Here is a 24,916-nt window from a genome sequence, read left to right as displayed (position 1 = left end):
GGAAGTAGCTGATACCTGGAGCATTGGCAATACTCTAGGTGAAAGCTTTTGCCGAGTATCTTGCACTTTTTCCTCCACCTTCTTAGCAATCAAGGCAACCCAAGATTTCTTCAAACTGCCATCCAATTGCTTTGAGGAGCTGTCTCTGAAAGACCTTAGAGAGGATGGTTAATGCTCGTCTTTTTTACTTCCTCGAATCAAACAACCTCCTCAAGCCCACGCAGTGTGGGTTCCAAAGACAGTGCTCCACCATGGACCACCTGATTCGACTTGAAACGTCAATCAGAGAAGCCTTTCTTAAATGACAACATCTAATATCAATATTCTTTGACATTGAGAAGGCTTATGGTACAACCTGGAGGTATAGCATTTTGCGAGACCTCCATATATGTGGGTTACGTGGCCATTTGCCTATTTTTATTTAAAATTTTTTATTGGATAGGAAATTCCAAGTTAGTGTGGGTTTGACACCTTCCCATTCTTTTCTACACGAACTTGGAGTCCCTCAGGGCTGTGTTTGAGTGTCACACTTTTCAGTATAAAGACTAATGCTATCACTGAACAACTCCCTCTTTTTGTTGCAAATAGGCTCTATGTCGGCAACTTTCACATCTCATGTCAGTCATTGAACATGAGATATATTGAGGGGCAGCTACAGACTGCCTTCAATTGTTTACTGAAGTCAACCACAGCAAACGGTTTTAACTTCTCTCTTTTTAAAACCTTTGCATGCACTTTTGCTGCCAACGGGGTGTTCACACTGATCCTGAACTCTGTATTGTTGAAGTTATGCTACCTGTGGTCCCCGAGACAAAGTTCTCAGGGCTTATCTTTAAGCATAACCTGACCTTTATAACACACATCAAGCAACTATGGGTCAAATGTGCAAGAGCACTAAACATCCTACATGTCCTCTCTTCCACTATTTGGGGAGCAGATTGAGGTTCTATGCTAAAGAAATGTCGTGGTCTTATTCGATTGAAATTAGACTATGGGTCACTGGTCTGTGGCTCTGTCAGGACCTTGGCCTTAAAGATTTTGGACTGCTTTCATCATTAGGGACTTAGCTCTGCACTGGGTTTTTCTGCACTTCTCCTGTTGAGAGCTTGTACTCATTCTTGTGAACCTCCTTTGCACCTCTGCTGTTTGCAACTGTCTTTACTGTATGCTTCAAAAGTTTTTTCCTTACCAAAGCATGCCACCTGGGGTTGCGTTTTCCTTCCTCGGTGGGCCATGCTTTTTCAGAACAAACGATCTGTTATTGCTTCTTTTGGCATTCGTATACAGATGCAGTTTGAAGAATTGGGTCTGTCCTTGGATAACATTGCAAAATCCACTGGTCAGCGCATCCCACCATGGCTTATTACAGTCCCCAAATGGGACCTTTCTTTAAGTCATCTGATACTCCTGATTGGAAGTTCCATCTTTTATTTGCTAAACATCTTTCAATCAATCTTTCTATTCCTATTTATATGGATGGTTGAAAATCAGGTGACTCTGTGGGCTCTGCCATGGTTTGTTATGGTTCAGTTATTACACACAGAACCTCCTCTACAGCTTCTGTGTTTGCTGCTGAACTGTATGCCATTTCTCTTACCCTGGATCACATAAAGCTTAGCAGTACTCAAATTGCACTATTTATACTGACTTGCTTAGTGGTCTTCTGGTCCTGGAATCACTTCAGTTTTCACCCTGTTCTTGCCAATATTCAAAACCAAGTGGCCCATTTCTCTTTAACATGTACTTTTATCCAGTTTTTATGGATACTGGGCCACATTGGAATTTATCTTTTTAATGCCATTTAAGTTTTTAATTTATACATTAGACCTATTTTAATGTGTTTCACTTTTAAGAATCAAAGTGCAACTAGTTTGATTTGAAATTAGAAAATGGCCATAACGTTAAATAACTCGAAACCAGGACTGGAAAGGCCGGCTTCAAGTGAATAACTCTGCTGTTTGAACTACCTGTCATTCATCCTGGCAAGTTATTATTAAACATGTGTTTTTTAAACTTTTATTACTTTTTAAAAAAGGCCATAACATCAAATAAGTCAGAGCTATGACTGGAGAGACTAACTGGTGGTGGTTTTTGTAGTTACCTGTTAGTGTTCCTGGTGAGTTATGGTACATACAATTATGCTACAGAAAGTCTTTACAACTTGAATTACTGTAGTTTTTCTTGATGTTGTAGACTGGATGTAAATGTTGGTTTTATTCTATTTATGTTTTTTTAAACTTTGTTTTGTTTTACCTTAATTTCCTTTTATGAATTTTACTAAATTTAATTTTAACTTTTTACTGGATGTTTGGCACAGATAGCTTAACTGCTTTGTGTCATAAAACACCAAATCAACCAACCAATCAATCCACTAAATGATTAACAAGACATTTCTAGGATGGAGGTCTATTTTGAGCTGTGTTTTAGCCAGTTTACCTGCACTGAGCCATTGTCTGCAACTTTTAACATTTTTATAATATATCTATTTTTCATCTCAAGTCACTACTTTGTCCGAAAACGGTGAGTTACGTTCATGAGAATACAGAGAAGTACAAATGTCCACTCTTGCTCTAAGATTGGCTTCTGTCAAATCATGGGGAACCCATTTTCCAATTTTTTGACACCTTTTCAAGCTGTTGCAGATGATGGTGAACTATCAAACAATTTGAATTAAGCTTCTGTTCTAGTTCAACTGTTACAGCACAATCTTCATCAAGTGCAGCCAACAGTAAGTCATCATTAAACTCAACAGGATGACCTGAATGTGGCACATCACTTAAGGTGTAGTCACCTGATCTGAACTTCTGATACTACCTTTGACATTTTCTTTCATTGAGAGACTCCACACCATAAACACCTTGAATGTTTCATGTAGTTTCTGCTGCACTGTTGCCTTTATTAAACTCATAAAACATTATGTGTCTAATGTGCTCCTCAGACATATCCATCTTCATAAGGGTTTATTTGATTAATGATCTGAAAAAGTGTAGTTGGGTTAGATTCTTTTATTTGTCTGAACATTTTTATACACATCCTACTACATATTTTATTCATTAAAGCCTTCTACAAAGACAGAAATAATGATGCACTTTCTGTATTAAATTTTTGGACATTACTTATGGGATAAACTGATAGTATATAAAATGTGAAAAGTCAGTACCTTTTCCAGAATATTTAATAATTGCATATATTTATTTCTCATTCATCTTAATAAGTCCATTATTAACTTCAAATAATTTATTTGCCCTAGTTTACATTACATAGGTTTTCAATTTGACAGTGTTTTGCCATCTGCTATTTCTTTCAATATTGAATGCTAAATATTCATTCTTTTCTGATTGCACACAGTCAAAAGTCAACATTCATGATTGAAAAGATGGGATGATGGATATTAATAATGTTGTGGCTAAATTTGATTTCACAAAGAAATTATTCAAAAGAAAACTGTTAGGATTTAATTAAACTTCCATTCACATTTCAAAATGGGACATTCTTTAAGATTTACTGTATATCATTGAAATACTCAACAGTTAGTTTTCAAGGTGATCAATATAAGTAGCTCAGTGCTTTGGCTGTGAGTACAACACTATTACCCTTTTTCAAAGTCCGTGAAGTAATTTAAATTGATAGATTAAACTTTTCTCATCACTGAAGATGGTTACTTTTGCTTGTGTTTTATAAGAAATTATTTTATTTGTTTGTATAGAAAGAAGTGGAAAGCCTGAGATCTAGAATTTTGAAACAAGAAAGTGAGCCAGCTGTTGAAAAGGTACATTTATGTTTGAATTAGTATAGTTATTAATGGTTGAATACACTTGATAAGATACGTTGATACGATGTATAAATGTTATTGATATTTAAATAATTATTTGTTACTTATGATAACTAGTAATATATTGCATTGTGAGGTTTTAACACATAATAAATTTGAGATCCAATTAATGTACAAGTTACTCATTTGCTTGAAAGTTGTAATTTAGGAAACAATTTGTAAAATCAAAAACCTAAAGAAAATGTTTATATGTTTTGTAATAAGTTTTGAATGGCTTGTCATATGTACAATGTGCACAAAATAGGAGAAATTACTTATCAGTAGAATACTAATTAATCAGGATACACTCAAGTATCAAGATCAGTTATATAATATTTTTAAATGTATTATTTTAACCATACCACTGTTATACTTGTTGAATAACTCATACTCATGACAAAATGTGATATGTTTTAGATGAACCAACTAGAGGAAGAAATAAACAGGGTTTGGGAACAGAAACATAAAAAAGAGCTCGAAGAAATAGTTACAAAACATCAACATGATTTGAAATGTATTGAGGCAGAAAAGGAAGAACTGAGACAGAAAGTTAACCAACTTGAGAATAAAGTATGAGCCAGTGGATTCTCTTAATTCAGAATTTGGAATAAAAGTTGTTTTTTTTCTGGACAAGACGTTTGTAAATTGCTGGTGACAGCTGAACTGCAAAATGACTATTCTGTTTATTTGATGGTACAAGTACACTTGGCAGCACTCAAAATGACTATTCTGTTTATTTGATGGTACAAGTACAATTGGCAGCACTCAAAATGACTATTCTGTTTATTTGATGGTACAAGTGCACTTGGCAGCACTCAAAATGACTATTCTGTTTATTTGATGGTACAAGTACAATTGGCAGCACTCAAAATGACTATTCTGTTTATTTGATGGTACAAGTACACTTGGCAGCACTCAAAATGACTATTCTGTTTATTTGATGGTACAAGTACAATTGGCAGCACTCAAAATGACTATTCTGTTTATTTGATGGTACAAGTACAATTGGCAGCACTCAAAATGACTATTCTGTTTATTTGATGGTACAAGTACACTTGGCAGCACTCAAAATGACTATTCTGTTTATTTGATGGTACAAGTACACTTGGCAGCACTCAAAATGACTATTCTGTTTATTTGATGGTACAAGTACAATTGGCAGGACTCAAAATGACTATTCTGTTTATTTGATGGTACAAGTACAATTGGCAGCACTCAAAATGACTATTCTGTTTATTTGATGGTACAAGTACACTTGGCAGCACTCAAAATGACTATTCTGTTTATTTGATGGTACAAGTACACTTGGCAGCACTCAAAATGACTATTCTGTTTATTTGATGGTACAAGTGCAATTGGCAGCACTCAAAATGACTATTCTGTTTATTTGATGGTACAAGTACACTTGGCAGCACTCAAAATGACTATTCTGTTTATTTGATGGTACAAGTACAATTGGCAGCACTCAAAATGACTATTCTGTTTATTTGATGGTACAAGTACACTTGGCAGCACTCAAAATGACTATTCTGTTTATTTGATGGTACAAGTACACTTGGCAGCACTCAAAATGACTATTCTGTTTAGTTGATGGTACAAGTACACTTGGCAGCACTCAAAATGACTATTCTGTTTATTTGATGGTACAAGTACAATTGGCAGCACTCAAAATGACTATTCTGTTTATTTGATGGTACAAGTACACTTGGCAGCACTCAAAATGACTATTCTGTTTATTTGATGGTACAAGTACAATTGGCAGCACTCAAAATGACTATTCTGTTTATTTGATGGTACAAGTACACTTGGCAGCACTCAAAATGACTATTCTGTTTATTTGATGGTACAAGTACAATTGGCAGCACTCAAAATGACTATTCTGTTTATTTGATGGTACAAGTACACTTGGCAGCACTCAAAATGACTATTCTGTTTATTTGATGGTACAAGTACAATTGGCAGCACTCAAAATGACTATTCTGTTTATTTGATGGTACAAGTACACTTGGCAGCACTCAAAATGACTATTCTGTTTATTTGATGGTACAAGTACACTTGGCAGCACTCAAAATGACTATTCTGTTTATTTGATGGTACAAGTACAATTGGCAGCACTCAAAATGACTATTCTGTTTATTTGATGGTACAAGTACACTTGGCAGCACTCAAAATGACTATTCTGTTTATTTGATGGTACAAGTACAATTGGCAGCACTCAAAATGACTATTCTGTTTATTTGATGGTACAAGTACAATTGGCAGCACTCAAAATGACTATTCTGTTTATTTGATGGTACAAGTACACTTGGCAGCACTCAAAATGACTATTCTGTTTATTTGATGGTACAAGTACACTTGGCAGCACTCAAAATGACTATTCTGTTTATTTGATGGTACAAGTACAATTGGCAGCACTCAAAATGACTATTCTGTTTATTTGATGGTACAAGTACACTTGGCAGCACTCAAAATGACTATTCTGTTTATTTGATGGTACAAGTACACTTGGCAGCACTCAAAATGACTATTCTGTTTATTTGATGGTACAAGTACAATTGGCAGCACTCAAAATGACTATTCTGTTTATTTGATGGTACAAGTACAATTGGCAGCACTCAAAATGACTATTCTGTTTATTTGATGGTACAAGTACAATTGGCAGCACTCTTTTCAGTTCTCACGGTTGAGATTTTTGAATGATTGAAACGTAGCCGGAAAGAACCTGTTGTAGGGTTTACAGATGTACTTTACATTTCTAGAAAATGACACCTACATTGTACTACCACAGGATAAAATGTACATTTGTCACACTTATGATTCAAATTGTTCACAAAGAGGTATACTTTATTTATTTCTAGCATTGTAACATTCTACTCTTGTTAAATAATGAGACCTATCGTTCTTGTATTGGAACATCATTCTACGCTTGTTGGGTCATCAGACCTACCTTTCTAGTACTGGAACATTTAATGGTCAGAGCTTCCATCCACTACCCATTAGTACTAGAATATTTGATGGTCAGAGCTTCCATCCACTACCCATTAGTACTGGAATATTTGATGGTCAGAGCTTCCCTCCACTACCCTTCTTGTACTAAACATTTAATGGTCAGAGCTTCCCTCCACTACCCTTCTTGTATTTGAACATTTAATGATCAGAGTTGCCCTCCATTAAATTTCTTGTATTTGAACATTTAATGGTCAGAGCTTCCCTCCTTTACCCTTCTTGTATTTGAACATTTAATGGTCAGAGCTTCCCTCCTTTACCCTTCTTGTATTTGAACATTTAATGGTCAGAGCTTCCCTCCATTACTCTTTATGTATTTGAATATTTAATGGTCAGAGCTTCCCTCCACTACCCTTCTTGTATTTGAACATTTAGTGATCAGAGTTGCCCTCCATTAAACTTCTTGTATTTGAACATTTAATGGTCAGAGCTTCCCTCCATTAAACTTCTTGTATTTGAACATTTAATGGTCAGAGCTTCCCTCCTTTACCCTTCTTGTATTTGAACATCTAATGGTCAGAGCTTCCCTCCTTTACCCTTCTTGTATTTGAACATTTAATGGTCAGAGCTTCCTCCATTACTCTTTATGTATTTGAATATTTAATGGTCAGAGCTTCCTCCACTACCCTTCTTGTATTTGAACATTTAGTGATCAGAGTTGCCCTCCATTAAACTTCTTGTATTTGAACATTTAATGGTCAGAGCTTCCCTCCATTAAACTTCTTGTATTTGAACATTTAATGGTCAGAGCTTCCCTCCTTTACCCTTCTTGTATTTGAACATCTAATGGTCAGAGCTTCCCTCCTTTACCCTTCTTGTATTTGAACATTTAATGGTCAGAGCTTCCCTCCTTTACCCTTCTTGTATTTGAACATTTAATGGTCAGACCTTCCCTCCTTTACCCTTCTTGTATTTGAACATTTAATGGTCAGAGATTCCCTCCATTACCCTTTTTGTATTTGAACATTTAATGATCAGAGATTCCCTCCATTACCCTTTTTGTATTTGAATATTTAATGGTCAGAGCTTCCCTCCATTACCTTTCTTGTATTTGAACATTTAATGGTCAGAGCTGTCTCCATTACACATCTTGTATTTGAACATTTAATGGTCAGAGCTTCCCTCCACTACCCTTCTTGTATTTGAACATTTAGTGATCAGAGTTGCCCTCCATTAAACTTCTTGTATTTGAACATTTAATGGTCAGAGCTTCCCTCCTTTACCCTTCTTGTATTTGAACATCTAATGGTCAGAGCTTCCCTCCTTTACCCTTCTTGTATTTGAACATTTAATGGTCAGAGCTTCCCTCCATTACTCTTTATGTATTTGAATATTTAATGGTCAGAGATTCCCTCCATTACCCTTTTTGTATTTGAACATTTAATGATCAGAGATTCCCTCCATTACCCTTTTTGTATTTGAATATTTAATGGTCAGAGCTTCCCTCCATTACCTTTCTTGTATTTGAACATTTAATGGTCAGAGCTGTCTCCATTACACATCTTGTATTTGAACATTTAATGGTCAGAGCTTCCCTCCATTACCCTTTTTGTATTTGAACATTTACCTGTCAGAGCTCTCCTCCATTACCCTTCTATAACTGGAATATTCTACTTTTGCTAGATTGGTTACAGATGTTAAATGTTTTTCATATTACTTATTGATAATTTATATTGTTCTGAATATGATTCTATGACATTATTGGATAATGATGTTATTTTTATGTATTGTAATCTTTAATATGGTTTTAAGTGAGCTTATAATGTTTTATGTGTATTCCTTATATGGTAGAAATGGCAGAGTGATTTCTTTTTTAATTTGTAATGATATTTTTCCATATATTATTGTGTTTCAAGTATAAATTTTTATTTTAGGTTGAGTTAATTCAAACAACAGAAGAATTGATGAAAGAACCTGAAGAATGGAAATCTAAGGTGTGTTTTATCACAGAAATATTTTGATAATGAAAAGAAAGGTCTTATGTAAAGTAATTTCAAAAAATAATGATAGACTAGAAATTGTTAAATCCAAAACAACATTCTAAGTAGAACTTACCTTGAAAGTAAGAATGAAAGTGACTGGTTAGTATTTCACTTTAATAAAAAAAAATCCGTCATGTGTGATATATATATATATCAGGATAAAGGTGATAAAATAAATAGACATGTATACTTGTGTTCATGAGGTTATTAAACAGCAGTGTTATATTTAAAAGTGATACATGAATTCTGAACACTGTGATTAATTCATTCTTACATTTTTTTCAGCATGAAATATTGTTGGCAAATTGTCAGACAATGAAGGAACAGTACGAGTTAAAAATTGCTAGCCTGATGAAGGTGATTCAAGAATTTCAAGAAAATGCAACTGATACTTCTGGGGAAGAGAGCTTTGAAAATGAGGTAAAAAGTTTAAATTTTTATGAAATACATATGAAATTTAGAAATAACAAAACTTTGTAAACCCTTGTAGAAAGTGTATTTACTTTTTGTATCTAACAGGTGCCTAGTATTCCAGTCTTCAGCTTACCATGACAACTCTGTTACCATACCTATCCATGATCCATCTTCTCCCCAAGGATCTTCATAGGAACCTGGAGAGGTTTCCTGGGGAAGTCTTCTCACTTTTCATTTCCATGCTGTCCTACCTGTTGTCTTCATCTCTGTCCCTGCAAACATGATTTTGTTGTTATTGGGGCCTTTATTGTCGTGGCCCTGACTCCTTATTTAATGATGTTGCTCACACGTTGTACCACCCATCTTTCCTTCCATTTCTCATCTCTGCCCTTATCCTCATCCAAATAAACCTCAATGCCTAGTGTGCACTCTTCATTGTTATATTACCTGCATGACTTCCTTCGAGAGTTTTCATTCCTGTTTATTTATTCCCTGACAGCTGTCTTCCTCTCAAGATCTTTCTCCATTTATCCTATCAAGTTGTATTTTCAAGACAGCTGGTGTGGGTATTTAAAGTCCATAACAGCATTTCAACCTTCTTAGATCATCTTCACATTAACAAAAAAACTTTGTAACTGCCTTAACCTGAAGACGATCTAAGAAGGTCGAGACATTTTTCTGTACTTCTCAGAGTATTCATTCACTACTTTTCATTGTTCCTAAGAAACCAGGTATTGACAGCAAGTAACTGACTTAATTTACCTTTAGTGCTTCACCACACTATCAAAATTTACCATGAAGTCTTCTCTCACCCTGAGTTGAGCATTTTCCCTGAGGTTGTGAAGACCAAAATTGGATGTTCCTCGTGCTTACTAACACATCCCATTTTGTCCATCTTTGGGTGGTTTACTAATTCTGGGCCTTACCCTTCAGGCTTGCTTCCACACCTTATGTGTTTTTTTGAATAGTCTGGGCTTTTACAAATTATCTCCATGCTCTGGATTTGTGAATTCTTTATTACATTCATTATTGACTCCTTCCAATTCTTTTCGAGAATAAATCAACCATTCATACTCCCCAACTCTTTTACCCCAACACCTCTCCTGTAGTGGCTCAGGTGAGCTAGTTGATCAAATTGGAGAAATTATTCTTTCAACCCACTCAATATCTGGTCCATCTGGGAGTCCTTTTTCTGACACAGATATCAATCTTGCTCTGCCTTCTCCTTTACATCTTCATTCAGGGGGAACGTTTGGTTTGTCATGCCTTCTCAGTTCAATCACTTACTGCTCGTAAGGTTCTATCACTTTTAGCAATGTTGTCCTCTATGAGTGGGCTGTTCCCTCTTAGTTGTATTCATATGAGGTTCCCTTAATGAACACTTAAAAAATTATGGAATTTTGTGTGGAATCCTCTTTCCACCCCCACTTCCCTTTCTTCTTCCTTGCAAGACAACTTGCAGTGATGGCTGGAAAAACCCCATATGTCAGCAGGCATGCCATTTCCTCCCTCATGTCTGGATCCTTTCTTTGATACAATCCTATAGGAATGAGAGGGCATGGTTCAGTCACTTGCCTTTAGGTTATTGGTCTACAGATGAAATAATTTGGAAGATCAGTGTTTTTTACTTGTAACCATATATCTGTCATTGCATTACTTCATTCTTACCCTTTATTGACTAGTGTTGGTTCATTCAGACAATTCTGTAGAGGTGGCAGATATCAAACATCAAGTGGAACCTGATCTATTGTAGCAGGTCCACCCACATAACATTCAACTTGTAGCATGTAATATGCCAGGTTCTTTCATCCTTGTTGTAGATTGTTTTTCAAGCTCTCACCAGATCTGTCTTACAAACTGAGCATTTGATTCACTTGTTTGCCATCAGTGGGTTTTTTCTCAAGTAAATTCCTTTGCCATGGGCATCCATACCAAGTTACCCATTTATGCTAACCATGGGCTTAGGCATTGTTGTCTTTAGCCAGGATTAGTCATGCAATTATCTTTAATGTGTACCCTCCCATCTTATTGCTTCATTGTGTGATTTTTCATGTCCACATAATTCCTTTTTGGTCCTCCTGATTACTCCATATTGGCCAGGTCAACCTTGATTTTCAAGGTTAAATTGACTGCTTCTATCTCTCTTCCACTTTCTCCCTTTTTTTTGTTAACTCTTGTTTTACATCCAAACCCACATGTCTTGCATTGTTACACTTGCCTTTTATCCTGTCCTAGATGAGATAATCTGGTTTTACACATTGAGTTGCTTTCTTGTTAGCTAGTTTCATATGGCCAGCCTCCATAATAGTATACCAACACAAATAGAAAGTCTTCCACCATTGGTCTTCTAATAGGTATTTCCTACTGGCAAACCTACTGTGGCTCATGTGGTGAATTTTCTCACCAGGATTTTTTACCATGGGTCTCAGACTCTTCACTTTTCAAATATTAGATTGTATTGTCCTGTGCCTTCATTTTCTCAGTACTGTAGGATTATTACTTCCCATGTTTTTACAATAAATGCACCTGTATTCCTTCTGGATTCATCATCCTCCCAAATTGAAGCATCATTGTGGTCCTACATTCCCTTCCTTTACCTCTGTTTGAACCACTTGTATTTTTTGTTTCATCATTCCTTTACATCATATTTCCTTCTTTGAGCCTGTGGACATCACCAGTAGGTTTTGTTTGATGTGTCACATATCCTTTATCACCCTACCAATCTTCTCCTTTATTCAGATTGTTCCTTTCTCCCGAAGACCTACCTCAGCAGCTCGAGAGTTGTTCATCCTTTTTCCATATTTCCCTGTTTCCATCTTTAGCCTTGACCATATATCGATAGGCTTCTTCGTCCAGTCAGGGCCCTTTATTGTTATACTGTCTGTACTGCTACCTTTCAGTGCCCCTCAGTGTGGATTCCTGTACATGGTGAGGGAATCTCTCAGGGAAGGTTCTGTTCTTTCAGGTTACCTCCTCTGGGATCTTAACATCCACCCACATGTTTGCTGTGTGAGGCAACCAGTGTAGGGGAGGGGAGGATCCTGGTGGTTGAGGGGTCCAACCCTTACACACCACTTTGGCCTTGAATTCCTGTAGACGGGTAGCCTTTGGGTGCCCCCCTTGGGCTTGAGTCAACCGAGTACCATTGTTGGAAGTTCTCAATGAGTATTGTGGACATTGTGTCTGATGCTGGTGTTTGGGTATAGTGCTCATGAAACCCTGGGATTGCTGCAATGTCCTTGCTTGACATTGTATTGCATCCCCCTCATAGGTGGGTGGGGTCAGAGGACACCGAAATTTTCTTTTTTTCCTATGGATCCTCCTACTAAAAATTAAAATAAAATAGTGAAAAACAGTCAATTGGTAAATGACCACGTCTTGAAGACTCTGATCAGCAATCTTCAACATCTGTACCACCAGTTGTACCTCATTTTCTCATCTACATTTTCTTTCAGAAACACCTTTAGGGCAAATGTCCCCCTTTTTTCTTCAGAAGGGACTGGAAGGACTTGCTGGCTCTCCAAAGTCAGTAAAGAAGCTTCAATTGGGAGACATTGGTTTAAACATCCACATCCCAACACATTGAACTTCTCTTGAATCCAAAGGCAATTGTGGATGTACCTATTGAGGTTACACCTCATGCTACTTTGAATTCATCACTAGGAGTTATTGTTGAGAGGGATTTGAAGAATGTCCCTGAGTCAGAGATTCTCGCTGGTTTCTCCACTCAAGAGTTTCTGGAGTGAGATGAATCTCCACTCTCAAAGAAGGAGTTACACTGCCAACAGATATCCTTGTTTTGACATTTACATCACCACAAGCACCTGCCACTATCTAAAGGCAGGTTATCTAAATTGCAGGGTATGGCCGTGCGTTCCAAACCCTCTCGATGTTTCCAGTGTCAGAGGTTTGGTCACTCAAAGACATCATGTTATGGTTCCCTTACATGTGCTTATTGTGGTGGCAAGGACCACGATGCCTATGAGTGTGAAACGAACTCACGTTGTGTCAATTGCATTGGTTCTCACCCTTCCTACTTTTGTTCTTGCCTTAAATAGTTGGAGAAAAAGAGGTGCAGCTTTTGAAAATGACTCATAACATTACTTATTGTGAGGCTCGAAAATTGTTGTCCGCTACTTTATCTCAGACATATGCTGCTGCACTTCATTCCACAACTACAGTGGGAATGCAGACAGATCTCTGTGCCTCCAAGAGAATCGTTCTCAAAACAAATGAAAAGCCTTTTGACCTCCATGGTTAAAACAGTTGATGAATCAACTTCACCCATCTCTGTTCCTCCCATACATTCCAACAAACCCCAAGATCCACATCCTTTGGTTCCAGGTACAGGCATTTCTATGGATACATCTTTTTCTCTCATCCCAAGATGCAAAACAGTCATTCGTTTGCATCCTCAGTCACTGGAATCCCCTTCCAACAACAAAGACCTACCTAATCGACCCAGGGCAGGATCCATGGAGGTTGATAGCCCTCCTTCAAATAAGGACAGCAAGGAAAAAGATGTGGTTGTAAACAAAAGGGTTCTCCAGCCAGTTTGCCAACACATCATTAAAAATGGCCACCTTGATACAATGGAACTGTTAAGGTTTACAATCTAATCTGGATGACATCAAAACACTGATTGCTTCCTACCATCCTGTATGTCTTTCCTTACAGGAAACATTTCTGAAACCTCTCGATACAGTCACTTTTCAGCAGATTTCTCTGTACAGAAATGACAGGCTGTGTGATGGACAAGTATGTGGAGGGGTGGCACTGTTGGTTGATCAGCATGAGCCCACCCTGTCTTTGTCACTCAACACCCCCTTGGAGTCTGAAACCATCCGTGTTTCCTTGGTTTATACCAGCACTGTTTGTTCTCTCTACCTGTCACCTGGAAAGATATTTGATCAATCAGACCTTGATACTCTCATTGAACAGTTGCTGTCTCCCATTCTAATCCTGGGAGACTTTAATGGACATCATCCCTCTGGGGAAGTGCTGTTATTGATAGGGAGGGTTGCTCTGTAGAGCGTATGCTCTCTGATCACAAGCTTTCTCTTTTCATTACTGGTTCTTCCACTTATTTTCATGCACCTAGTCAGTCCTTTACTGCTATTGATCTCTCAGTTTGCTCCTCTTCATTATTCTCCCATTTTTCATGGAGGGTTGACAATAATCCACGAGGCAGTGATCATTTTCCTATACGTTTGAGATGGACTGGCCGTGGTCGATGCCACCCAACCCACATTCCCCGGTGGAAGCTGGATGAGGCAGACTGGTCCGCTGTTACTGCTCTCGAAGAACTTGATCCTGCCATTGTCTTTTAGTCATCTATAGATGACTGTTTGTCAGCAGTAACTGACTGTATTATACAAGCAGCTCCTCAATGTATTCTTAACACTTTGACACGTTTTCCACTGTATCCTCGTTTGTAGTGGAATCCTGCATGCCATATCCGTAGATATCCTTCTCTTTCAAACTCAACCAATTTCCAGAGGACCCGTGCACATGTTAGGTGGGTAAGACGTCAGAGCCAGAAGGAATCTTGGATTAAGTTCACAACTGGCATATTTTCTACCACCAGTTCCAAAATCATATGGGACGGGGTTTAAAAGGTCAGTGGGCACTACACTTCTGTCCGCCTATTGATCTTACTCTCTGATAGACAAGAAGTAGCTGATATCCAGTGCATCGCTGATACTCCAGATGAAAGCTTTTACCAGGTATTTAGCACTTCTGCTTGTTCCTCCACCTTCTTGGCTATCAAGACTCAGGCAAAGTGATCATCTCTTTCCTTTTTGAAATGATTGTCTCTGTGACTATAATCGTCCCTTTACACTGGTGGAACTGAAACTGGCCCTTCTTCTGTCTTGCAGTACATCTGCTGGACCAAATGATGTACACTATGACATGCTGCACCAGCTGTCTCTATCTCTTGCTTCTCTTGATATTCTTCTAATTGTTTTTTAACCAGATCTGGCAGGATAATGTTTTTCCTAATGCCTGGTGCCAGGCTATTATCTTTCCTTTCTTTAAACCTTGGAAAGATCCCAAGATTCCTTCAAACTACTGTCTAATTGCTTTGACAAGCTGTCTCTGTGAGACCTTAGAGAGGATGGTTAATGCTCGTATTGTTTGGTTCCTCGAATCAAACAATCTCCTCTTGTCCACCCACTGTGGGTTCCAATGACAGCTCTCCACCATGGACCACGTGATGAGACTTGAAACGTCAATCAGAGAAGCCTTTCTCAAATGACAACATTTTGTATCAATATTCTTTGACTTTGAGAAGACTTATGATACAACATGGAGGTATGGCATTTTGCAAAACCTCCATATATATGTATGGATTACGTAGCCATTTACTCAATTTTATTTAAAAATTTTTAATGGACAGGAGATTCCAAGTTTGTGTGGGTTTCGACACTTTCCCCGTTCTTTTCTACAGGAACTTGGAATCCCTCAGGGCTGTGTTTTGAGTGTCACACTTTTCAGTATAAAGATTAATGCCATCACTGAACAACTCCCTCTCACTGTTTTAAACAGGCTCTATGTCAAAGACTCACATCTCATGTCAGTCATTGAACATGAGATATATTGAGCGGCAACTACAAACTGCCCTCGATTATGTACTGAAGTGGACCACAGCAAATGGCTTTAATTTCTCTCTCTCTAAAAGCGTTTGCATGCACTTTTGCTGCCAAAGAGGTATTCACCCTGATCCTGAACTCTGTATCGGTGAAGTTTTGCTGCCTGTGTTCCCTGAGACCATGTTCTTAGGGCTTATCTTTGACCATAAGCTGACCTTTATACCACACATAAAGCAGCTACGGGTCAAATGTACAAAAGCACTGAACATTCTCCGTGTCCTCTCTACCACCAGTTGGGGAGCAGATTGATGTTGTATGTTAAAGATATATCGTGCTCTTATTCGATTGAAACTCAACTATGGATCACCAGTCTATGGCTCTGCCAGACCCTTGGCCTTAGAGATGCTTGACCCCATTCATCATCAAGGACTTCGACTCTGCACTGGGGCTTTCTGCACCTCCCCAGTTCAGAGCTTATACGTAGAGTCTCATGAACCTTCTTTGCACCTTTGCCGTCAGCAACTGTCTTTACTATATTTTTTGAAACTTTGTTCCTTACCAAAGCATCCCACCTGGGATTGTGTTTTCCTTCCTCGGTGGGTCATACTTTTTCAGAACAAATAATTTGCCATTGCTCCTTTTGGCTTTTGTATCCAGGTGCAGTTGGATGAATTGAGTCTGTCCTCGGATAACACTGCTGTATCCATTGGTCAGCCCATCCTACCATGGCTTATTACAGTCCACAAATGTGACCTTTCTATATGTCATGTGAGAAAAGCAGATACTCCTGATTGGAAGTGCCATCTTTTATTTACTGAACATCTTTCAAACAATCTTTCCATTTCAGTTTATATGGATGGTTCCAAATCAGGTGACTCTGTGGGCTCTGCCATGGTTTTTGTGGTTCAGTAGTTGTATGCAGAATCCCCTCTACAGCTTCTGTGTTCACTGCTGAACTGTACACCATTTGCTCTGAATCATATTGAAGCTAAGCAGTACTCCAACTGCACTATTTATACTGACTCACTTAGCTCTCTACTGGCCCTGGAACCACTTCACGTTGGTTCACACCCTGATCTTGCTGATATTCAAAACCGACTGGCCCATTTCTCTTTAACACCTACTTCTATCCAGTTTTTCTAGATACCGGGCCACATTCGTATATGTGGAAATGACCTCAACAATACTACAGCTAAATCTATCTGCTCTGACACTATCACAACTGTGCCTGTTCCATAGGTATGGAATATGATCCTGCATTCAAGGCTATTCAATTACCATTATGCTACAGAAAGTCCTTTACAACTTCTCTTACCGTAGTTTCTCTCTTAACATTGTAGGCTGGATGTCAACATTAGTTTTATTCTATTTATGTTTTTACATGCTGTTTTGTTTTACCTTCATTTCCTTTTATGATTTTTACTACACCTACTTTACTTTTACCTTTTTACTGGATGTTTGGCGCAGATAGCCTAGCTGCTTTGTGCCATAAAACACTAAATCAACCAACCAACCACAATTTGTGATCTTTCACCTTCTACCCTTATAAATTGGGTCTGCCTTTTGGTTAGATTGGCTTATTCTTCCATACCTTGTGCCAGATTTCTTCCTATCAGATCTGATACCTCACTTTCTCCCTTCTTGTTTTTGTCATCTTAAGGAGATTCTATAGTCCAGCACATGAATCACTCCTAGTCTGTTCATCTCCCTCTGTTTTCATCAGTAATGGTTTCCTCTTCATTGGGGTCTTATGTACCACCTGTGGCCAATCCTCAAATGTTGATGTGACCCTAACTGGTATAGTTTTATTCATAGATTCTTTCTTTCAGGGGCCTTAATCTAGTTCTTTATCATATGAATCCATTTCATTGGCAAGTGATGCCTGACCAGGTGTCCTTTAACTTCAAATAAGCAATATACATCCTTGTTGACTTATGGTTTCTTCCACGGCTTTCCAATTGAGATAAGGTGTTCCACAAGATCATTTAACAATTAATTACCTTACAGTATCTGTTCTGAACCACACTATCCATGGAATACATTGGTAAAACACAAGAGGATTGCTGCCCATCCTGCCATGCCTTGAGAGAATAACTTGGTCCAGTTTGCTTTTCAATATAAGGTTTCATTGTCACCCATTACACTGTCTCCAGTGGTAACATTCATCCATCACCTTGCTACCCTTCTTTCCCCAAGCGGAGTATAAGACGACTTACAACTTTCCAGTTCTAAACTACTGAAGTGGTTGACTATGGAGACACCCTCCAGAATGGGTTCCTTGAAAAGATTACTATAATTATTCAGTTGAAGTAGGGCAGTGATGTTCTGCTGATTTTGAAGAGACATAGCCTCTAGAGGAGCTTAGCTGTCACCTTACGGGATGGCCTCCTGATACCATTTATACAACCATGTGGGTTGATCTTACCAGATGACATGGCCTCCTGATACCATTTATAGAACCATTTTAATATTACATTATAATAATATATAATAGATGTTATACATGGTGGTAAGACTGTTTAACTCTTTTATTTTTCTTGTGGGCTTTTTTTTCTACATATGTTACAAAGTTTTAGTGAGTTCCATTAACATTTTTATTAACTCTTTTCAGCATAGGCTCAGTCCATGAGACCAACCTCGTAACCATCTTGTGCTTGTTATAGTTTTCATGCTATAGCTTTTTAACTAGTAAGTTTATTTCACAAAATTTTGCAGCTTATCAGTGAACATTACAAGACTTTCATACAAAACAATCAATCTTTTTATCAAATTTTTAAAGTAATATGCTTTCTTTCTTTTTTAACTGTTGTCTATCCAATGTGCAAAGTAATTTTGATTTTAAGTTTAAAAAATACTTCTTTGCATCAGATAATTTTCAAATTTCACCTGTAAAATCTTTAATGTATGGATAATTATTGAGCATTTTACATTTTCACTATTGCATCTCTATGTTTGGTTTAACTGACCTCATAACCACCATAAAAGATTAGGAAATAAATATAAATTATGCTTGTTTCATTCTATAATGACTGCAAATTATAACACAAAAGCACAAATGTTTAGTCTAAATCTCATAACATTATACATTTATATATGTTTATTATATTGACCTTCCAGCCATACATGGCTAACATTTTAAAAGTTGCAATAACATGATGCACTCCTTGTTACCATAACTAAGAATACATAACTTACACTTACAAAGTGACCTGAATTGGCTGTGTTTTAGTGGACTAATTTTACAGAATACAGTTTTAGTTATAATACATTATATACATATAATTATTACCATTTATAAACAACTTCTTAGACTTATTTTTTTGAAAAACTTACAAATAATTCATTGTGAAAAAAAATTAACGTTAAGTGTTGTTGACGGTGATAAAGGATACATGTTAAAAACAAGAAATAAAATACGTATGTGGGTGTTCTTTCTTGGTGTCAACAACACTTAACGTTACATATTTTTTCACAATCAGTTAGTCCAAGCAACTCAAAAGTATTTTGTGCATTATATTAATTCAATAGGGTAATGTATGTACTGTACATTTTCCAAGTGATTTACAGATATTATGACTGATAATTATAAATAGATATATACTGTTGTGTTTAAAATTACTTAGGATAATAAACAAATATAGCTTCATGTTACAATTTAAATAAAGAAGGTAACTTAGATATTTCTTTTGGTTGTTATAAGCTCAGTCAAATTAATCAACCTTTTGTTGAGTTAGGTTGGAGAAAATAACTGATAAAATAAAAATTTTTACTGAGGAGAAATATTTGAAATTTATTTAGATAGTTTTAGAGATTATGCAAAGGAAACTAAAGATTTCTCAGATTAAGAAAAGTATTTTTTATCTTAACATGAAAATCCCTTTCTCTCAAACAAGTCAACACTTTGACTTCACGTATTCGTGGAGAAAGTTTTAGTGAAAATACTTCAAAAGAAATTTATGATTCTGTGTCTACAAACTACTCTTAATAATTAATGACAGCCTACAAAATTTTTTGAAGATATGCAAAACATTTTATAAGTTATAATATGGAAACTACAAAGATCTGTTTGGGTTACAAAGTAGGTCATTTTGACTGAGTCTGAAGCTGGAGAGTTAACATTGATAATAATACAAAGAATAGAGAGCTTTTGTTAAAGTACATTGTAGTAAAGCTGTAAAATTCATAGCAATACATAAAGTTGAGACATTTTGATTTAACAAATAGTAGTAAGCTGTGTAACATTGATAAAATAAATGTAGAAGAGGACATTTCTTTCTAATAAGTGGTAGTAAAACTGTGTAACATTGGTAATAATGCATAGAGTTGAGGACATTTTGTTGTAATACATGGTTGTAAAAATGCAAAATTTATATTATATAGAGTTGGGACATTTTGTTCTAATAAATGGTAGTAAAACTGTTACATTGATAATGATATATAGAGTACAGGGTGATGTTTTGTTGTAATAAATGGTTGTATAAGTGTGTAAAATTCATATTAATACACAGAGTAGGGGATATTTTGTTCTGATAAGTGGTTGTATGACTGTAACTGATGATAATACATAAGGTAGGAATTTTTTTGTTCTATAAAAATGGTTGTTTAACTGTGTAACATTGATAATAAGACATAGAGTACAGGGTGATTTTTTTCTAATAAATGGCTGTAAAACCATAATACTAATGATAATACATAAGGTAGAAAATGTTTGTGTTCTGTAAAATGGTAGTTTAACTGTGTAACATTGGTAATAATATATAGTGTAAGGGATGTTTGTGTTCTGTAAAATTATAGTGTAACTGTGTAAAATTGACAGTAATGCATAGAGTAGGGTTGTTTGTGTTCTGAAAAATTGTAATATAACTGTAAAATTGATAATAATGCCTAGAGTATGGGATGTTTGTGTTCTGTAAAATTATAGTATAACTGTGTAAAATTGATAAAAAATGCCTAGAGTAGGGATGTTTGTATTCTCTTAAATTATAATATAGCTGTGTAAAATTGATAAAAATGCCTAGAATAGTGACATTTGTGTTCCATAAAATGGTAATGTAACTGTAAGATTGATAATAATGCCTAGAGTAGGGGATGTTTGTGTTCTGTAAAATTATAGTGTAATTGTGTAAAATAAACAGTAATGCAAGAGTATGGGATGTTTGTGTTCTGTAAAATTTTAGTGTAATTGTGTAAAATTGATAACAATGCCTGGAGTATGGGATGTTTGTGTTCCATAAAATGGTAATGTAACTGTAAAATTGATCATAATGCCTAGAGTATGGGATGTTTGTGTTCTGTAAAATTATAGTAAAATTGATAATAATGCCTGGAGTATGGGATGTTTGTGTTCTGTAAAATTATAGTATAACTGTGTAAAATTGATAACAATGCCTGGAGTATGGGATGTTTGTGTTCTGTAAAATTATAGTATAACTGTGTAAAATTGATAACAATGCCTGGAGTATGGGATGTTTGTGTTCTGTAAAATTATAGTATAACTGTGTGAAATTGATAATAATGCCTAGAGTATGGGATGTTTGTGTTCTGTAAAATTATAGTATAACTGTGTAAAATTGATAACAATGCCTGAGTATGGATGTTTGTGTTCCATAAAAAATGGTAATGTAACTGTAAAATTGATCATAATGCCTAGAGTATGGGATGTTTGTGTTCTGTAAAAATTATAGTATAACTGTGTAAAATTGATAACAATGCCTAGAGTATGGGATGTTTGTGTTCTGTAAAATTATAGTATAACTGTGTAAAATTGATAACAATGCCTGGTATGGGATGTTTGTGTTCCATAAAATGGTAATGTAACTGTAAAATTGATCATAATGCCTTCAGAGTATGGGATGTTTGTGTTCTGTAAAATTATAGTATAACTGTGTAAAATTGATAACAATGCCTCAGAGTATGGGATGTTTGTGTTCTGTAAAATTATAGTATAACTGTGTAAAATTGATAATAATGCTGTGAGAGTATGGGATGTTTGTGTTCTGTAAAATTATAGTATAATTGTGTAAAATTGATAACAATGCCTGAGTATGGGATGTTTGTGTTCTGTAAAATTATAGTATAACTGTGTAAAATTGATAATAATGCCTAGAGTATGGGATGTTTGTGTTCTGTAAAATTATAGTATAACCGTGTAAAATTGATAATAATGCCTGAGTATGGGATGTTTGTGTTCTGTAAAATTATAGTATAACTGTGTAAAATTGATAATAATGCCTGAGTATGGGATGTTTGTGTTCTGTAAAATTATAGTATAACTGTGTAAATTGATAAGAATGCCTAGAGTATGGGATGTTTGTGTTCTGTAAAATTATAGTATAACTGTAAAATTGATAACAATGCCTGAGTATGGGATGTTTGTGTTCTGTAAAATTATAGTATAACTGTGTAACATTGATAACAATGCCTGAGTATGGGATGTTTGTGTTCTGTAAAAATTATAGTATAACTGTGTGAAATTGATAATAATGCCTAGAGTATGGGATGTTTGTGTTCTGTAAAATTATAGTATAACTGTGTGAAATTGATAATAATGCCTCAGAGTATGGGATGTTTGTGTTCTGTAAAATTATAGTATAACTGTGTAAAATTGATAACAATGCCTAGAGTATGGATGTTTGTGTTCTCAAAATTATAGTATAACTGTGTAAAATTGATAACAATGCCTGGAGTATGGATGTTTGTGTTCTCTAAAATTATAGTATAACTGTGTAAAATTGATAACAATGCCTGAGTATGGGATGTTTGTGTTCTGTAAAATTTAGTATAACTGTGTAAATTGATAACAATGCCTGGAGTATGGATGTTTGTGTTCTGTAAAATTATAGTATAACTGTAAAATTGATAACAATGCCTGGAGTATGGGATGTTTGTGTTCTGTAAAATTATAGTATAACTGTGTAAAATTGATAAAAATGCCTGAGTATGGGATGTTTGTGTTCTCTAAAATTATAGTATAACTGTGTAAAATTGATAAAAAATGCCTAGAGTAGGGGATGTTTGTATTCTCTTAAATTATAATATAGCTGTGTAAAATTGATAAAATGCCTAGAATAGGTGACATTTGTGTTCCATAAAATGGTAATGTAACTGTAAAATTGATAATAATGCCTGAGTAGGGATGTTTGTGTTCTGTAAAATTATAACTGTGAAAAATTGACAATAATGCATAGAGTAGGGGACATTTGTGTTTTATAAAAGTGTAGTACATCTCTGTAATAGTAATACATAAGAAATGTTTTGTTCTATAAAATGGTAATATAACTGTGCATATTGATAATAATACAAAAGTTAGGGAAGGTTTTATACTAATAAAAGTATGTAATATGCAAAGAAGGAACTTTGAGTCTAATAATTGGTGTAGTTTCTTAATTGTCTAGGTGTAACTGAAAGTACTGTAGACATCTTAATAGCTGCCTCTGATAAAATACTAGAATATGGTTCTTTGATATCTTATAGCTGAAGAAAGTGATGAATACAGTTTACAGACTGTTGCAGGCAGCTTTTGAAGAAGATGAGCAGTATACTGGACGTTATACTGATGACATTACTCAATACAATTAGGGTAAGTTTTAATTACGCTTTACACTAGAATCCTCATGACAGAAATGACTAACAAATCTTGATTGTGGTATATTAATAAAATAAACCACACTCCATGGTTTCATACTCATAACGTTACTCAGCACAGTTAGAAGTCGTTCATTATACAGGGGTGTCCATAAATTATTCACCTCATTATAAGCCTTTATAAATTCTTTATTATATGAGCTATCTTGAAATTGTTTGTGGCAGTTAGTAACACAACTCAAGAAATGTCTTTTAATTCAGTCAACTTACACCTTAATGTTCTGATGTTACCATCTTGGCTCACATGCTTTACCCTTAATGTTCTGGATGCTACCATCGGGCTCACATGGAAGTTTACTGAATTATTGACTGAACTGTGACAGTTTACTTAATTGAAACAAAGACTTATAACGGGGTGAATAAGTTATTGACTGGCTAAGCAAACCATGATTATAATATTTCTCTGAGTAAAAATGCAAAATATTTTATGTCTGAATTAATTTAAATTTTCAGAATGTAACACTGGAAGTAATTCAGAGCGAGAGAAAACCAATTTTGTTGAACATGAGGCTGTGGATGAAACAGACAAAGGTGATTTTGATGCTATGTATACTAGTATGCTTAAGTGATAATCTAACCCTTCCTTACAGGTATTACTGAATAGGTATCGACTATATCTTAATTGATGGACACCATGTTCTTTCCCAAGAACATGTAATTTTGTTTATAATAACTACTGAAACTTCAGGAAACTGTTTATATTCACAAACTATTATCTGATTTTAAAATTGGTTGTGAAATGCATTCTGTTGGGTTTTCTTTTTGTTTGTTTTGTTTTTAACATTTATATAAAAGCAGCTGTTATTTTCAGGAAAAAGCCCATTACCTCATGTAGAAAAAAAGAAGAGAACACAACAGATACAGCTTATACAGATACAAGGAATGAAAAGGAAAGAGAGATGGATCATGAAGTTGACCCCAGAGATTCTAATAACCAAGTGTCAGATGAGATAGTATCTGACCCCACAGATTCTAATAAGCAAGTGTCAGATGAGATAGTATCTGCAGAAACTAACTTTAAGCATGATGATGCTGAGCACAATGAGTTTCAGACTGACAAAAATATTGATGCAAATGATTCATCTCCTCAGGGTAAGGACAATAATCAACAGAGTGATTCTGTTTCTCAATGCATGTGATAACAGCATAAAAAACAAGGGGACACTGACAAATTTGAAGATACCATCGAGGGTAAAAATGAAACTGGAGCAACATATTAAAGAAGGTAATAATAATAATAATGTATCTAAGGGCAACATATTAAAGAAGGTAATAATAATAATAATGTATCTAAGGGCAACATATTAAAGGTAATAATAATAATGTATCTAAGGACAACATATTATAGAAGGTAATAATAATAATAATAATGTATGTAATGGACAACATATTAAAGAAGGTAATAATAATAATAATAATGTATTTAAGGACAACATATTAAAGAAGGTAATAATAATAATAATGTA

At 35.6% G+C, this 24,916-nt stretch overlaps 1 protein-coding gene across 3 annotated transcripts in view; it reads left to right on the top strand.

Moving 5' to 3' along the window:
• LOC143230129 (uncharacterized) overlaps positions 1-23,385 on the top strand; it is a 47,826-nt gene extending 24,441 nt beyond the window's left edge. For 2 of the 3 annotated variants that reach the window (XM_076463186.1, XM_076463185.1), the window contains exons 9-13: positions 3,707-3,769; positions 4,229-4,381; positions 8,692-8,751; positions 9,085-9,219; positions 23,280-23,385. In XM_076463186.1, coding sequence (XP_076319301.1) covers positions 3,707-3,769; positions 4,229-4,381; positions 8,692-8,751; positions 9,085-9,219; positions 23,280-23,384 — 516 coding nt within the window. In that variant the 3' untranslated portion in view covers position 23,385. Of the gene's footprint in view, positions 1-3,706; positions 3,770-4,228; positions 4,382-8,691; positions 8,752-9,084; positions 9,220-18,417; positions 18,495-23,279 lie in introns of all 3 variants that reach the window. The other variant, XR_013016251.1, reaches the window with a different exon arrangement.
• Positions 23,386-24,916: the final 1,531 nt, after the last annotated feature.

The sequence above is a fragment of the Tachypleus tridentatus genome, chromosome 10, assembly GCF_004210375.1.
Source record: "Tachypleus tridentatus isolate NWPU-2018 chromosome 10, ASM421037v1, whole genome shotgun sequence".
NCBI lineage: Eukaryota > Metazoa > Arthropoda > Merostomata > Xiphosura > Limulidae > Tachypleus > Tachypleus tridentatus.
The sequence above is the reverse complement of the archived record's forward strand: the minus strand, read 5'-3'. Positions and strand labels throughout refer to the sequence as shown.